We start from the raw sequence: 18,578 nt of genomic DNA, 5'->3' as shown, positions 1-18,578 counted from the left end.
GCCTATTTTGTGGAGGCGTGCCCTGATTCGCCGAGATCTTTGAAGACCCGTTTCCACGCGCTGGAGAGCGTGTAGCCGTCTTCACGGTTGAAGTTCGTGGGTGTTTAGGATTTTTTCAATGGCCTCCCTGATTATCATTGGATTGCAGCGGCCTTCTTTACTCAATAGAGAGGCGCGTTGTCGAAGTCAATATTGTGGGTCGGTCCACTCCATTGGTGTTCCCCCATCGCTGTTTTAATTAAGTTCTCCGGATTCCTGTTGGGTGGTGATGGGAGTCTCCATGGAGATATCGTTCCGTGTGGGTCTTTTTAAAAAGTAGACAATTCAGCGGACACACGCAACTGACAATATTTACATTACTGTCACAAATTTATCGATGGCGTAATAGCACTGGTTTTAAACCAATCACGATGAGACACTGACAATTATAACTCTTGGCCGATAATTTTCAACCTTGTCAAACTTTGTGCATTACAGCCACTGGCACTGTGATTATCAGCAGTAGATTTACGGGATTTTTCACCTTGAAAATAACGCTCTTTTGGTTCGTAGAAATTTCCAAGTTGCGAGCAAGATTTCGCGGATGAGTCTGGGAAAATATCTGCCTTCTTTCACTATTATCTTGGCGTCGTCAAACTTAATGCGTTGCGCCGTTCGTAATAGGCCCCGGTCAATTCAATTCTAAAGGTTGTTGATGCTTATGGGTTTTTGTTACTTTTCCTTGTTCACTTGGAGCAATGGCGTTTTAAAAATTTACCCGACGCAGACCCACTGTGAAAAATAATCATCATTGATATCACCATCAACTTCTCAAACTCCCCATGTTGCAGGCATGTAACACTCATCGAAAATTTTCCTTTCCTTATCTTTCTAAGTCAATATTTATGACTAAGGAAAAAAAAGGTTAATGTCGCTCTCGTGGGGACTACCGACGGTCAGTCCCTCTAATGAGGGTTCATCCTCGACTCCGAGCTTAATTCGACCCTTTCCCGGGGACCCGAGCTCGCGAGGGAAGGACCCAAAACACCGGGAGGGCCCCCACCCATCTGGGCCACGTGTAGTACATTTTGCATTTTATAATTCTTTTGGTGCTATCAACAATTTATTGGCTTTATCGTCTTCTTGATCACACCAGAAATACGGGCGTTTTTTGATCGTCTTTCTACGATGATTTTTAAGAATTTTGTCCAATCTGCGATAAAAGTCCCCTTCTGACTTGGCAACGCTGCAGCCATCAACTTTGGGGTGGGATAGGAAAGCCCTCTCGCTCGACGCTCAACAATGGCAAATTATACTTCCGCATTCATGGGAAGGAAAAAATTGCCCACTGCTCATTCAGGCATGATGAGAAGGCATAAGAAAAAAGGAAAATGTCTGAAACATGAATTAAGAAATACATAAGTCAATAGGATACAACCCAGGATGTTTGGCAGGGGGTGACCAATCTTCAACAAGCAGCATGCAAAATGACTGCCGCATTTCACGCCGCAATTTCATAGAAATATTCTACACATTCATGCAAAGACATAAAGGCCTTCGGCCTTGTTTTGGTCGCTATGGAAGGTCTTATACTTTTTGTTTGCCGCTTGCTACTTACGGATCTTTTACTTTTCAATTGGCTAGATTAGATATAAGTAATATTTCCACTTTTAAGTAAAACGAGCGTATGGTACGTAGGTTACAATATGAAAATAAAATATTAATGAAGAGGAACGTTTTTCTGGGGGACTAAAAAAATAAAATGGATTTCTATGAGTCTGACAGAGCTTCTAACTTATTTAATTCAAATACAAAATAACGATGAGAGCATGTTCCCCTGTAACACTCAATTTATACCTACTTTATATCATAACATAACGAATTTACGAAATACAATGAACTACAGTAAACTACATTTTAATTGATTAAGAGTTATAGAAAGCGAGTAAACACTGCAAAAAGACCTAGTTAGAAATACCAGTTTCTGATCAAACTCTTCACAATTTGGATTCATATCGAGTATTGAATAGTACTTCTGTTACTTCTAACAAACAAGTTTGATAAGTGTAGTTTGATAAATACTATCAGCATCGCACCCATCAGATCGATAAAACAACAAATACCAAATGCATAATAAACGCGACGTAGCGTGAGCATATGAAAGAATTTCCTCCCTTAAAAATATTAAAAGAAATGTTGATAGCAGACTAAAAAGTACTCAACAGTTCCACTATGGGGTTAGCTAACGGCGTCGAAAACAACCCTTTGCTCACTACCATTTAAAGAAAAATGATCCCACCTATTTTTATGAGATCACAACTATGCTATGAAATAAGTAACTCAGGTGAGAAGTCATGAGATAAGCACTTTACTCTACCCAGAAGGTGGTCGCGCGGAATAAATACAGCCGTCCCGCGTTTGAGGTAGCTAATATAAAGCCAAGTATTCCTTTTTTATTTGCATTGGCAGGTTATATAGCAGATATGTTTTGCTTTATGTAAGGGTGGGGCTTTTAGAATTACCACAGCCTTTAATATTAGACCAATATGTGTCAAGTTCAAATCAGAATCAGAATTATCAATTCACAATAACACAGCTAGTAACTTTAAGCATGGAAAACGTCAGTTGAATCATAATTTCAAAAGCAGTCAAGCGTCGTTAATTAGATGGCTGTTCCTTGCCTCCAATTTTACTATTTGCCTTACATGAGCAATTTTCCCTCCCTCCACTTTATCCCTCCCACTAGTAGGCTGCGCGCTAGGCTTAGATTGCTTGAAAAATTGAGAATGGATGCCTTTAAGAGCGACACAGAGAACATAATATTGGAGCCACACTATATTTCCAGGTCCGATAGAAGCGATAAATTAAGAGAGATATTTTGCCGAACGGATAGATATGGGAATTCGTTTTTCCCCCGAACCATTAAGGCTCCCGGATACCTAGTCCAAAAACTACACTGCAGACGTCTGGGCAGATTCGTCTGAGGCCTCTGTTATTCTATGCACATAACATTTGAATGTTTACTTACGAAGAAGAAACATCGATATTCAAAAAGATCGTCGTAATTTTTCATTTCTCGTTTTTCATACTGCAATATTGACCACGGAAAAACACTAAATTCGGCAAAATTGGCTGCCTGCTACGACGTGTAAGATGACGGAACCCAAAATGTTTTACAGTCTTTTTAAACGATAATTCTTTATCTTCATATTAATCCATACCATTTTAATATACTCCTCATAATAGCGACACAAAGTCAATCTATGCGAGCCTTTGCACGCTATTTTTGCGTTCTCCACGGCAGCAACATTCTCCCGTTTACATTGCCCTCAGCCACTGAGCGAGTCTCATCGTGCGGGAGAAGAGGCAGTGGAAGGGGACAACGCTTGCATGGAGTCTCTTAACACCGCATATTTTGATATTTTGCTGCATAAAAATTTGATTCTCATCTACCCACTGTCCTATTCGTCTCTCGTCAATCCTTAGACCCTTGGTTTTTACTACAATTTCGCTCGCAGTTCCATTATTATCAACAAAGCCTTATAAACCGAAAAAATGGGCATTTGTTTCTAATAATGTTACATTTTCACGGGTATCGAGTGGAGGACTTCTGGTTAAATTAGAATGAAATCGCTATGACAAATGCTTATCGAAATGCTTATGCTTATCTTTTATCGCAATAATCTTATATTTTCCTTGCATTAGAACTGCCCGAGGAATTTTTAAATCTGGGATAGAAGTCATTAGAATATATGCTTGCACTGGACGCTTCCTCAGAGACGATACAAGTTCAAATCACGCAAGTGCTAAAACAGGGTAGCTAATATGAGCGTATCTTGAACCACTCGTTCACATCTTAGAGTGTAATAACGCTATGGTTCTCAAGCGTAGCTCGTGAATCTTTACGAACCGCATAAATAATAAATTAACCAATTTATTTTTATTTATACGTGGAATTATCAATAAAAGCACATTTAACATTTTAAATAAATAAGGATAGAGTAGGAATCCCATTTAGGCCTTGCCTGTAGGATACCTCAACACAAATGAAAATACGAGTTGAAAAAATTAGTAATATGAGACCAGATAGAAATATAATAAATGCTTGAAAAAATAGCATTTTTTAAGGTACCATATATTTTATCTTTTCAAAAAAAGATGTTAAACCATTTGATCCTCTTATACTTTCTGACCATCAAGAAAATAATTTTGTCTTACATAGATAAATGAGTGTTTGAACGGTTAAATTTGGCGTCGGGAAAATACAAATTTTTTTTAGATCTTAAGTTTAATAAATTGGTTTCAGGTTCTTCTTTAGGTTTACATCCATTTATGGGGTGGACATTTTTGAATACTTTGAAAAGGTAATGATAACGTAAAGGGAGAACTGTAAATCTACCAAGACCAGGCGGGTTGAAAGCTTGGTATAGCCAAATGGAAGACTGCTCAAGAGTTTTCAATTCTAGCGGTGAGGCGGAGGGTGGGAGAGAGGCAAGTATTCCTATGTGAAAGCAATCGTCAAATTCTAAATTGTGGGAAAAGGCGTGGGTAGGGACAGGAAGCGAAGCAGATTGGGAAGTGGGTTTACAAGAAACTCGATGGTTGTTAATCCGTAGGTTGAGTGAGGTGGTGGATAAACCAATGTAGAAGGCGGGGCAGGAATTGCATAAAAGGATATAAATTACATTGCTAGTTGTACAGGTGGGGGATGGAGTGGAAGGAAGCGGAAAAGTGAGAAATTTGTTAGGAAGCGACTGGGTAATGAGGATAGCACACGTTTTGCACCGGGGTCGTTGGCAAGGGATAGGTAAAGAGCTAGTACGGGTGGTGAACCTTGAGAGTGGTTTAGTCGTTTTGAGAATGGAAGATAGATTTGGCGGTCGACGGAAGGATAAGGATGGACAGCTAGAGAAGATTTTTCCAGTAGTGACATTGTTAGAAAGAATCGGAAAAAGGCTTTTGATGATTCTGTTCAAAGCCTGCACACCCGGGAAGTATGTGGTGGAAAGGGAGAGGTGTGTGGGTTGTTTCTTGGTATGAATTTTGGGTTTGTGAGTATTGTGTAGGATTTTCTTACGCAGAAGGTTCTCAGGATATCCTCTACGAAGAAGGGAGTGGTGAAGATTATTAAGAAAAATGTCCAAGGATTCGGGATTATTGCAAATTCTGTAGCTTCTTACTGAGAGAGAGTAAGGAAGGGATTGTTTAGTATGTGAGGGGTGACAGCTGTTGAAGTGAAGATATTGTTGTTTGTTAGCTGGTTTAATGTGGACTGAAGTGATGAAACTTTTATTTTCAAGGGAAATGGTAACATCGAGAAATGTTATTCGGGAGGGGGAGTGGTTAGAGGTAAATGATAGTTCGGAGAATTCATTGAGTGCTGAAATGAAAGAGTTCAATGAGTCTTCTCCATGAGGCCGGAGAAGGAAAATGTCGTCTATATAGCGAAGCCAAAGTGAGGGTTGAAGTGGGTAGGATGATAGGAAGGATTCTTCAAGGAGACCAAGAAATAAATTTGCGTAAGAAGGGCTGAATCTGCTTCCCATGGCGCAACCTTTGATCTGCAGACAATGTTTATCGTTGAAGGAGAAGGCGTTTTTAGTGAGGATTAGGTGAGAGAGATCGACTAAAAAGTCAGTGCTGGGTATCTGAGGTGTAGGTCGATTGTCAAGAAAGTGTCGAAGGGAGGCAAGGCCTTCTACATGAGGTATAGAGGTGTATAGTGAGGTCACGTCGATAGTGACCATAATGATGTCTTTATCAACCGGGAGAGAGGTAGAATGGAGGCGATTGAGGAAATCGTACGTATCTTTAATGTAGGAAGGAAGGGAGTGTACAAGAGGCTGAAGATAATAGTCAACAAAGGAAGAGATCTACATCTACATCTACAAATTACCCTGCGAGCCACCTCTAGGGTGTTTGGCAGGGGGTGATCAATCACCAGCATGCAGCATGCATTTGGACTCCCACATGCACACCACACCGTCCAAGAAACGTCCCGTATAATAACAAACTATACTACTATATGCTGTTAGAAATAGAATATAGAATAGAAATTCAGAAACATGCAGTAAGTTTTACATAGGTTAGTAGGCTACACTACAAGTCATGCAATCTATTTACGCGTTCTATTGCTGCCGTTATAATCTCTTATTGATCGTGGAAAAAATGACATTCGGAATCTGTCTGTTCTGCAATCTATCTCTCTTATTTTATTTATATGATCTGATCTTCCGTAGTACGTTGGCGTCCGCAAGATATGGTTAACTTCGTCAGAAAAGACACTGCTCTTGAATTTATCTAAAAGGTTTAGTCTATTTTTCAATCTACGGTCCGACAGAGATTCCCATCCAAGTTTATCTAAGAGGTCAGTTACACTAACAAGACTATCGTAACGACCTTTCACATACCTGGCAGCTCTTCTTTGCACGCGTTCTAACTCTGTTATTAAGCCTTTTTCATGAGGGTCCCAAACACTGGCAGCGTATTCCAAATGTGGTCTAACGAGGGAAAAGTAGCTAATTTCTCTCACTTTGTCGTCGCACTTTCCTAATATTCTTTTGACAAAACCCATTTTACGATTAGCTTGACCGGTTATTTCTCGAATATGTTTATTCCACGATAGATCATTATTGAGTCTAACCCCTAGATATTTCACAGATTCAACTGCCTTTAACTGCGCGCCCCGAATGACATAGTTACGCTGTAGGGAGTTATTCTTCTTCCAGAAATTCATTACGACGCATTTTTCCAAATTTAATTCTAACTGCCAAGCATCGCACCAAGCTTGGATAGCAGCAAGGTCATTCGTTAGTTCATCTATATCTTTGCTGGAACGAATTTCTCTGTAAACTACAGCGTCGTCTGCAAATAATCGTAACTTACTCTGCACTACTTCGCCAATGTCGTTTATATAAAGAAGGAATAGGAGTGGGCCAATGACACTACCCTGAGGAACGCCAGAAGTCACTCTAACCTCATTGGAGACTGCACCGTCTAATACTACTCTTTGGACGCGGTCGCTCAAAAATTCTCTAATCCAGGAAATGACATCTTCGTCTAGACCATAAGATTTCAGTTTTAATTCGTTTCGTGGGGGAATTCGATTCGTTCTGTGGGGGAATTTAAAGAGGAGACGATTGGGCGACCAGGATTGTTTGCCTTGTGAATTTTCGGTAGAATGTAGAAGTGAGGGGTTCGCGGATGGGGTGGTGATAATAAGGAAATGTCACCACTAGAAAGGCCCTCTCACCCCCTGCCAAACATCCTGGGTTGTATCCTATTGACTTATGTATTTCTTAATTCATGTTTCAGACATTTTCCTTTTTTCTTATGCCTTCTCATCATGCCTGAATGAGCAGTGGGCAATTTTTTCCTTCCCATGAATGCGGAAGTATAATTTGCCATTGTTGAGCGTCGAGCGAGAGGGCTTTCCTATCCCACCCCAAAGTTGATGGCTGCAGCGTTGCCAAGTCAGAAGGGGACTTTTATCGCAGATTGGACAAAATTCTTAAAAATCATCGTAGAAAGACGATCAAAAAACGCCCGTATTTCTGGTGTGATCAAGAAGACGATAAAGCCAATAAATTGTTGATAGCACCAAAAGAATTATAAAATGCAAAATGTACTACACGTGGCCCAGATGGGTGGGGGCCCTCCCGGTGTTTTGGGTCCTTCCCTCGCGAGCTCGGGTCCCCGGGAAAGGGTCGAATTAAGCTCGTAGTCGAGGATGAACCCTCATTAGAGGGACTAACCGTCGGTAGTCCCCACGAGAGCGACAAGAACAAAAAAAAGCTCTCCTGGCAGTAAGGGGAAATCATGGATTTTTCATATTAGTCTAATTTGGACAATAAGGAGGTGAATATGATGAAAATGTATTTGTTTAAATTTGACATATTTAGCATTTGCTTTTAATAAAAGTTTAAATTTTTAGGCAAGAAGGAATGTTTTTTAGACGAAAAGAGAATGGAGTGATAATTTTAATTTTTTAGTTGAAAATTTGTTTCAACTTTTTTTGCAATTTGCAATTATTTTTGTACATTTGTCTAATAAAGAATCTTCCACTAAGAATTATTATTGACAAAATACATATCAAAAAGCATAATCAATGTATAACGAACCGGTAAAATTATAGCTCGCACTGAATAAATACAATGCTGGTTGTCATTATTTCTCTTTTCCCAAGAGGGGTCACATTATTAAGTTCAAATTTGTTATCCATTTATTAAGTGAACTTTGATAAGTTCAGTGTGGCTAATTGATTGGTTATTTAGTATTATTACTCTTGATGCTGTGAATCAGAGGATTTGGCAGGTAACATTGGTCATGTAGACTATAAGTATTTGTAAGTTAGGTTCCGACTTTGCGTGCAACTTCCCCTTCTTTTATTCCATTCATATTAGACCAGTGTTGCCAAATGTGGAGCCAGGATACGTGCAAACTCTGCTGCCAGATGAGGCACCAGAGCACCCAGAGGAATGGCAGGATGTGCTGGATGATGTGGACCGGGTGGTGATGCCAGGGGTAAGGCCTAATATTCAATTTGCCATTCGATTTCACTGCAAAGTATGTTTGCCATCCATATGGAGTTAGCCTCCCGACAGAGGCGGGCCTTGCCACTTTCGCAAGGGTTACTTTTCTGAAAATGGTTTTATATTCATTTGGATTGGTGAAGAAGATCTGGCTTTCAAACCACATGCTACTTAATGCAAATTTCGTGCCAATATTTGTAAAGCCATTTGTTGTAACAAAATCACATGTTTGGTTATGATACGTTCAAAATGCAGCATTATTATTAAAAGGCACTATTTAGTCAGTAGCTGTAGGAGCTGGGCTATTGAAGTAACAACACAAATAAACACTTCACTTCCTCGACTTGGACATTAAGGGAGCAGAAAATTTTATTTTTCTTAGGATCCCTTGAAGGACCCCATGAAAATGTTTGGTGACTGGTTGACACTTAATGATGAAGTTACAAGATTTGAAGTTCCCAATTCAACTGGGAATTCAGGAATTTTTGGCTTTCAGCCTGCACCATTTGTACCTATTATTTTACCCCAATTTTTGGGAAAGCAGAATTGAATAACTTCCTGTGTTGCGTTTGCTTTGTTAAAATTTCTATGAAATACGAATTTTTTATCTTTGCGGACGAAGCCGTTTTTTATCAACGGAAAAATTACTATGTACTTTGGTAGTCAAGGGTTTGTTGACTTACTTTGTTGGAAAGTTACTTTTACCAATAGTTGAGAGTAAAAAAACCGAAGTGAGATAGTGGAACCTGATTTTTTAATCTTTTTTTTCCGGGCTAACTGCCGAAGCTCAGTAGTGCGAAGACTTCATCGCTCAACAAAACTTCACCGCTATAGTAATAATTCTTTATGATCATGCTTTGTTCCAGGTGACTCATTGGCACTCTCCCCATTTCCACGCGTTTTACCCAACAGCCAACTCGTATCCAGCCATTGTAGGTGAGATTTTAAGTGCTGGAATAGGCTGCGTAGGTTTCAGTTGGGTGAGTCAACTCATCACCTGTAAAACCTGCTGACTGCATGTTTTCGTTGAACAGGTATATATTTGTAGAGATGCGCATTTCTCTTCTCCAGATTTCTAGTCCCGCTTGCACTGAACTGGAAACAACTATGATGGATTGGCTCGGAAAATTGCTTGCTTTGCCGAAGGAGTTCCTAAATTCGTCAGATGGCCCCGGAGGTGGTGTAATACAGGTGAGAATGCCCACAGTTTTTAATTCACATAAAAGCAGATTGTGGTTTCATGCATTCAACTCACACTGGTGAATTGGCGGTCACTTTCCAAAGGCTTATAGAAGGAAGGACAAAATTGGTTCAAATTACATGTACCTATGTATGTGGACCATTAATTGTTTCTTTTCATTATATTTTCCTTCATCGGGTTAGTTCAACCTGAATAAGGAGAGTAAATTGTGTATTAGACATGTCATGACGTAATCATATGAGTGTGACCCTAGAAGATCATCTCATATTTCCCAGTGATTGCATTTTGTCAATATTTGCAAATTGTGCTCAGCCTGTACCAAGTGGCATTGCATGTATATTTTCGGTGCGTAGCCAAGGGTGATAATAGCAGCACTTAAGTGGAGCTCAATTTCTCTGAGGAGCGGAAGTGGCGCCGCTCAATTTGTGAGGAAACTTTTGGAAACCACTGTACATATTTTATAACGAGAATTATTCATATTGGCTGAAAGTAGAATAACTTTAGAGTTTATGTTAATTAGTATTAAATGATAGTAGTTTTGGGATTGGTTGCCCCCTGGTGGGTTTGTGGTACTTTGCCGTCGCTATAGGCACTATGATCTGACACAGCCTCCACTTGTATGAAAGTGTAACCTCTCCTCTAATAACCGTGTGTTGCTGGATCATCTGACCACACAACCATTGCATACATGACTCACAATTGGAGTTTGAAGTTGGATTGGATTGGCTTGCACACAGAGTTTGATGTTCGGCAGTTTTTTTGTTTATTTCTTTTGTAATCTTGTCCGATTACTAGTGAATCTCTGTTCCCTTTGAAATTCTCAAAGAATTATTGATTTTGGCACGAAGTTGAGGAATTATCACTCCAAAATCTCATATTGATGCAGGAAAGTGCTACTTCATCGAATGAAATTCTCCGTGAGAAGACCTGGGGAGGATAAAACTATGTTGCGCAATGTTCTACCATAGAGTAAGTATATATAGAGAGCTCACCACACGTACAAAATTCGTATACGTTTTTGGTGTAGTTCTAGGGCGATTAACCAGATGTCACTAGAAGAATTTTGGCATTTTTTTTAATTCATCTACATCTACAAATTACCCTGCGAGCCACCTCTAGGGTGTTTGGCAGGGGGTGATCAATCACCAGCATGCAGCATGCATTTGGACTCCCACATGCACACCACACCGTCCAAAGAACGTCCCGTATAATAACAAACTATACTACTATATGCTGTTAGAAATAGAATATAGAATAGAAATTCAGAAACATGCAGTAAGTTTTACATAGGTTAGTAGGCTACACTACAAGTCATGCAATCTATTTACGCGTTCTATTGCTGCCGTTATAATCTCTTATTGATCGTGGAAAAAATGACATTCGGAATCTGTCTGTTCTGCAATCTATCTCTCTTATTTTATTTATATGATCTGATCTTCCGTAGTACGTTGGCGTCCGCAAGATATGGTTAACTTCGTCAGAAAAGACACTGCTCTTGAATTTATCTAAAAGGTTTAGTCTATTTTTCAATCTACGGTCCGACAGAGATTCCCATCCGAGTTTATGTAAGAGGTCAGTTACACTAACTAGACTATCGTAACGACCTTTCACATACCTGGCAGCTCTTCTTTGGACGCGTTCTAACTCTGTTATTAAGCCTTTTTCATGAGGGTCCCAAACACTGGCAGCGTATTCCAAATGTGGTCTAACGAGGGAAAAGTAGCTAATTTCTCTCACTTTGTCGTCGCACTTTCCTAATATTCTTTTAACAAAACCCATTTTACGATTAGCTTGACCGGTTATTTCTCGAATATGTTTATTCCACGATAGATCATTATTGAGTCTAACCCCTAGATATTTCACAGATTCAACTGCCTTTAACTGCGCGCCCCGAATGACATAGTTACGCTGTAGGGAGTTATTCTTCTTCCAGAAATTCATTACGACGCATTTTTCCAAATTTAATTCTAACTGCCAAGCATCGCACCAAGCTTGGATAGCAGCAAGGTCATTCGTTAGTTCATCTATATCTTTGCTGGAACGAATTTCTCTGTAAACTACAGCGTCGTCTGCAAATAATCGTAACTTACTCTGCACTACTTCGCCAATGTCGTTTATATAAAGAAGGAATAGGAGTGGGCCAATGACACTACCCTGAGGAACGCCAGAAGTGACTCTAACCTCATTGGAGACTGCACCGTCTAATACTACTCTTTGGACGCGGTCGCTCAAAAATTCTCTAATCCAGGAAATGACATCTTCGTCTAGACCATAAGATTTCAGTTTTAATATTAACTTGCCGTGGGGTACTTTATCAAATGCCTTTTTGAAATCAAGAAAAATCGCGTCTACTGGAATGTTGTCTTCCCCGGAGACTAAAATATCGTGGGCGAAAAGCGCTAACTGAGTTTCGCACGATCTGCTTTTCCTGAATCCATGTTGATTTCCCATTAATAAGTTTTGCGCGTCTAGGTGTTTCATTACCGAGCTGACTACGATGTGTTCAAGGACTTTGCAAGAGATGGACGTTAAAGATATCGGCCTGTAATTAGATGGCTGTTCCTTGTCTCCACTTTTAAATATAGGCGTTACATTAGCGATTTTCCAGTCATTAGGTACTTCGTGTTGCTTGATGGATTTACTGAATATTAACTGCAAGTAGGGGGCAAGTTCTGAGGCTAGTTCTTTATATACGCGAGAAGGGATTTCGTCTGGACCAGGTGATTTATTTGGACTAAGCGATTTCAATATATTTTCTATTCCGAGCGTACTAATGTCAATAGCTGGCATCTTATGAATACAGGGATTGTCATCGGTCTCGGGTGAGTTTTCGGAAGGCTCCGTGAACACGCTCTTAAAGTAGGAATTTAATAAATTGGCTTTATCGTAACTGCTTGTCAACACATCTCCATTGTCGTTTCTCAGCGAACATACGGTAGATCGTTTACCTTGAACTTCCCTAACATATGACCAAAATGCTTTTGGGTTATCCTGTAACTGCTCTACTAGTGTTTTTCTTTTAAAATTCGTGAACGCATTCCTGAACGCTTCCTTCGTGGCGGCTTTAGTCATCCTATATTTTTTAATTATTAGCTCGCGTTCATTAGCGGATAAATCCGTGCTGACTTTTTTCATTTTAGCATGACACGCTCTCTGTCGCCTCAATGATTTTCTCACTTCCGCGTCGTACCATCTCGGTTCGCTGCCTTCTTTTACTATTTTACTAGGGATGTAGCTATTTATTCCCGAAGTTACGAGCGAAAGAAAAGCTTTCCAAGTATTCTCTACATTTAACTTTAATACTGATTCTTGAAACTCGGGGAAAGCATTTTTCATATGACTCTTAAACCCATCAAAATTAGCTCTTTTAAAAATGAAAACTTTACGCTCTTTTTTAAAGTTTACAGCGGTATTTAGAGAAAACTTTGCAGTTACTACCCTATGGTCACTTATTCCTTCAACAGTGCCAACGTTTATTACCTGATGTGGTATATTTGTCGCTAATAAATCAAGAATATTTTCTCCTCTGTTCGGTGCGGATGCTATTTGAAACAATGAATTAGATGTGAAAGTGTGTAATAAAGCCTCGCAGATCACTTTATCCCTCCCACCAGGAATGAAGCTATAAGTCTCCCAATCTATAGAAGGTACGTTGAAATCTCCACCCACAATCAAGTTTCTTTCAGGATACTTGGATGCTACGCTGTTTATTTGATTTTGAAAATCCAACATTGACGTTATATCTGAGTTAGGTGGTCTCGTTTTGCTCGTTTTGCTTTTGCTTTTCTTTGCTCGTTCCACAAGTCTAAAAATATATTCTGAAGCAGAAAGGGTTGCTACGTTAAGTGGAGACATTAATTATTCGATTTTGTTTATAACAATTGTTATAAAAAATATTTTATCGAATTTCGGCTAGTTACTTGACTTTTCCGAGTTTATATTCCTAATCCATTTTTCGGCATACTGTTGTTAGTATAAAGTTGAAACTTGCAGGAAATGTTTATAGTACATTTTTTTCCATACTGGTAAACTTTAATTTGTTCATAACTCAGTTTCAACGTTGTTATGTGTGTTTATATATCTTTCGGACGAAAAATATGGAATTTTGCAGGGTAAAAATCAATCGCCTGCTAACTTTCGTATCTTACGATATAGGTCCATATATGCTGCATATGAAATTTGAACAAAGCTATAAATTTATTTTTGGTGAAAGAATTGTAACTTTATCTCGATTACAAGGGGAGTTATGAATTTTTAATGAACGCACCTCGTCAGGCTTTCCTATCTGGCCTGGGTCCACGCTGAAAGCTTCCGCCTCCCAAGGATATCGTTTTGCCATCAGATAGGTTGTCGAGGTGAGCTGTTGTTTTGACGAGGAAGAGATTTTCCGTGAGGGAAGATTTTTTCCCTTCAAGAGACTTATAAATCTTATTGATGTTCATCGCTTCATTGAACAATCAACATATAGAATGAAATACATTTCGAGTGGTGTGCTTCAGAACTTCAGTTATGAAATACCTCACTTTGGTGAAGTGTAAATGTTATTTACAACACCAAGTGCCGGAATATTACAATAAAATAGGAATGCGAGATAGGATCCCTACACTGAAAAACAATGCACTGTTTGCCTTTCGCTAACGGTCATAGCCTCTTCACCACAGTTGGTAGCTAAAGCTTAAAAGTATTTGGTAATGAATTCTTAAGCGCGCAGCTTCAAACGAACACAAAGAGGTATGGATCAGCAGTAGCATTTTTGGGAATAGGGGTGGTCGGTGACCTTGATTTGTTTGCTCGATAGCGGGATGAGTAATGGCCCATTCTGTTACCACGTCGAAAATGGAAAGGTTTCTTTCGGCTCTACCATTTTTCTACTTCGGGTCTTACGTATGAGGCAGAGGATCATCTAATGCATGTTTTTGTCTTTCCTTGAGACCTTATTCTGATAATAGTTGTGATAATCGTCGTCTCGTCAATAACAAGATGCATTGTCGTTTGAGGAAAGTTTTATTTTAAGCGTTAGCATTAAGTTGAGGTTCTTAAAAGTAAAACAAATAGCGGCTGCAATTGAGCCCGGGTTCACTCATTGCTTAAATTCTTGCCTCATTATATGAATGAATCCCTTCTCCCAGGGGCCGAAAAACTAAATATCCAAAGATACATTTTACGCGGTGAGCATTTATACAGGAATATCGAATGGAGTATTTTTGGCATATTCCGATTGTAAGTTGTTGCGGCACTAGAAAAATATGGCGATTCAAAATTATACGCCCTCCCCTTTTTCGGAATTAAACCTCTTATTATGCAGTTTTGTGAATCGAAACTGGAAGCAAAATTTGCTTCGTAGGCCTCATGGGGAATCCTAATCCGTAGGCTAAAATATGTTTTCGCGTTAGAATCTTGAGTTGTCCATTCATTAATTGTTATAAAACATTTGATTCTATGTATATTAGCTTTGAACGTAGGTTTTCGCAGCGAGGGGCATCGTTGATAATGGCTTCCGGGTGCAGCTGCGTGTTGCGCTTTGTCGTGCAAGCTTTCGCGACCGTTGCAGGACGCATCATCAGGCGATGAATGAAATTACGGAATTCGGTGGTCAATTAATATACTCGTCCACCTCCCCCATCCACCGGAGTAGTGGGGGAGGGGGGCGGAGTTGACGTCAGCAGAACTCTCACCCCTGTCCTTGAGCGACGAGCGGACTCTTCTTGTCTAGCGAATAACCTTGTTGGTAACATATTCGTCGTCTTCTCTTTCGGAAAATCGTTTTCCACGTCTGGCTGAGTTTATCTATGTATATTAGATATTGATTGCTTTTCGTACACAATTTAAAAAAACCAAAACCTATTTTTTTGTCTTTGATGACGAGTTATTCATTTAAATACAAATTTTCAACACTAATACAGGATTTATTATAATCTTGCAACATAAAGTAGGTTCGAAGATTTTCGCGGCGTTGATCAGATTATCTCTGCATTCTCTTCGGGTTTCCACCGCGTCCGATGGCTTTTGTCGAAACTGTTCTCGCCAAAAGGCAACGGACGCGGTGGAAACCCGAAGAGAAGGCAGAGATCATGCAACATAAAGTTTTAAGTCCAAACTTCGAACTGTAACAGACCTATTGACGAGCCTTTCCGGAGATTCTTCCTCTGAGTGGCTGAAATGTCACCTAGCAATGATTTTCCCGAGGTGTAATCCTCATTTTCCTCCATTGTTGGGGACTCATGTCCTGACGAGTAAAAACTAGTGATGTGTTTTTAGAAGGTTAAAAAACTTCCATCTGATGTAAAAAAATTTCGACGGAGTCGACGTGAAAGTAGCCCTCCGGCGCGAGAATGTAGGAAAACAAAATTGTGCGATATATATAATTATATTACTTTTGCTAATCCAAGTAAATCTCACCGTATGAAAATTAATCACAAACAAGTTGATTTTGATCAATCAATTAGAAGATAAACTAAGGAGATTTGATTATTTCCAAAGCAGAAAAAAAGAACAGTGTTCTAATCCGTAATAAGATCTCATGCATCGCAAAATGTTACATTCAATTTAATGTTACATAGATAGGTCAATCTACCTTTAAATGCAGTCAATTTCAATTGTGAACTTTTTACAATGAAATCAATTGCAATTTCAAATGGCTACAGCTTAAATACTTAAACTAAAATCCTTCAGAGAAAGATGAAAACGCGAGCTATTTCTCAGCTTTGCTCCCTTCCGCCATCACAGAGAATTCTAAAAATTGGTGCCGGTCATTTTTTGTGGGAGACCTTTCCAACAGGCTTGCAAACAAATTCCCCAAAAATAAATTCTATGTTTCTTTCTACAACCCTTGCACTCTCGGTGAAGTTCTGTGTCGTGACAAAGACAAAATAGAACCCATCCATCAATCCGGCATTTACAAAGTTAATTGTGAATCATGCAACTTGAGTTTCATTGGTCAAACAGGCAGAAGTTTTATTATCAGAATGAAAGAACATAGAAAGTGCAGGAAATTGGGATGAAGCATCACTTCTCGCCAAACATTTGGTACAGACTTTTCATTCTTGTCATTTTCAACCATAATTTTCTTCACCCCTTCAGTAATGGCATAAGGCTTGATGTTTTAGAGAAATTTGAAATAGTACAAATTTATACAAATATTCTTATTAGATGTTCCCGTAGACATACCCCGTTAAGACGGTCTTAGGCACAGCTCCGCGGTGTCATAAAACGTCCGTTTTCGCAGTAAAACCCTGGGGGTGAGGGATCGGAGAGTACAGAAGGTATAACAGTCTCAGCTGGTATCTTTCTGGTAGGTCTTTTGTATGATTCCCGGGAAAACAAGTCACTTTTTCGAAGTGTGAACGCTTTTAAAAGAAGCATAGTCTTCGATCGTATCCAGTGAAAACGAAATGAACTGCAATGAAACGTGCACTCACCTCGGCTAAAATACTTCCACTGTCTTCACCACAGACCATTTGAGAATCGGTGTCTTGAATAAAAGCATAAAAACGGTGAATGCTGTGCGTTAAAACCCATACAGTTTCAATAACATTACCACGTCGCGGCTAATCCAACTCCCGACGTGCGCAGATTAAAGAAAGAACACCATGCCAATAGATTATGTGGTTTTTTATTCCGCAAGAATCCACCTACAACTTCACCTTCTACATACTTTGGAAGATTTTCAGAGAAAATTGAAGACGGGCGTTTTCATGGAACGTTGCTCACGTTTAAGCCTGTGTATCTCAGAATCGGGTAGGATCTTTGTTAAATGAATTGCATATCCTTAAATTTCAATCAGTTTTGAGTATACCTGCGAAGTTTTAAGTTTATAACTCAAAAAAAGTCATTTTGTAATTTTGTCCGGCTTTTTCCGATTTCCGCCCACTGTGCGATATCCCACGGTCAAATTTGCATCAAAATTTAATGCAACTAACGCGCACCCTGTCCCACCGTCAAAATTTCATCCAACTGGCTTTTGGTACTATCATTTGTACAAAACACCGTTTTGTCCAAATGGATAGGGCAGGTTCTAAATTTTCATCCAATAGGATGAAACCAACAATTCACAGGGCCCTTGACAAAAAGCATCGCCTAGCGCTGAAACAGAGGCCACATAGACCACATTTGAGCCGGTGTCCCACGGTCAAACGGTGCAAATATTTTGATGCAACTGGACGGGGGTGTCCCACGATGCATATCATTTGGACGAAAAGGAAAAAGACGATATTAATGTAAACAAATTTGGAAGCTTATGGAAGTGAAGGATTCTGTCTTTTTTAGCAAGCGAAATTGTCTGAACAGGCCTCTTGAATATTGAAGAGGCGAAAAAAAGAAAACAGAAGAAATGCTGAGCTTGGCCTTGGCTGGAAAAGGGGGTATGAATGGTTGGAATAAGCATGCTAAACATGATGGAGAAGGAGTTGGTCGCCGATGTTCCCGTATATTATCGATAATAATTGACGATAAGTGAGGATATTTGCATGTCCCTTATCAGCAAGGTTGGGGGCAGAATGAAACGGCAGGATACAAACGTGACGCAGTTTATTCCCGTGGTGAATATATTATTAATAATTAGATGGATATTGTGGTTGAGAAGATGTTATGATTAGTGCCGTAAACGTGCATTTAAATCACATTTTTCCTCTCCTAATCTAGCAGTTGCTAAAATAAGGCCCTTATCCTAAAATAATAGTGATAGAAACGGGCAGCTGTAGTGTTTCACAGGTATAATCGTCATTTCATATTAGTCATTTCTCCAGCTGCTCGCTCGCTCGGATTGCATGCCCGCCACAAAGATAACCTGTAGAATTCGGTCTCGATACCTTAAGTAAATCTTTTATTATTTCCAAAACTCCCCTCCTAGTATTGCGATTCTAAAGATA

The 18,578-nt window shown here is 39.5% G+C and overlaps 1 protein-coding gene across 1 annotated transcript in view; it reads left to right on the top strand.

Moving 5' to 3' along the window:
- The window catches only part of LOC124165590 (aromatic-L-amino-acid decarboxylase-like), a 50,978-nt gene that overhangs the window by 10,097 nt on the left and 22,303 nt on the right, over nt 1-18,578 (top strand). Inside the window, exons 2-4 of the mRNA XM_046543048.1 lie at nt 8,382-8,502; nt 9,377-9,490; nt 9,582-9,701. Coding sequence (XP_046399004.1) covers nt 8,382-8,502; nt 9,377-9,490; nt 9,582-9,701 — 355 coding nt within the window. The remainder of the gene's footprint in view (nt 1-8,381; nt 8,503-9,376; nt 9,491-9,581; nt 9,702-18,578) is intronic.

Source organism: Ischnura elegans, chromosome 9 (genome assembly GCF_921293095.1).
Source record: "Ischnura elegans chromosome 9, ioIscEleg1.1, whole genome shotgun sequence".
Taxonomy (NCBI): Eukaryota; Metazoa; Arthropoda; class Insecta; order Odonata; family Coenagrionidae; genus Ischnura; species Ischnura elegans.
Note: the sequence above shows the minus strand (reverse complement) of the source record. Positions and strands in the feature narration are given on the sequence as shown.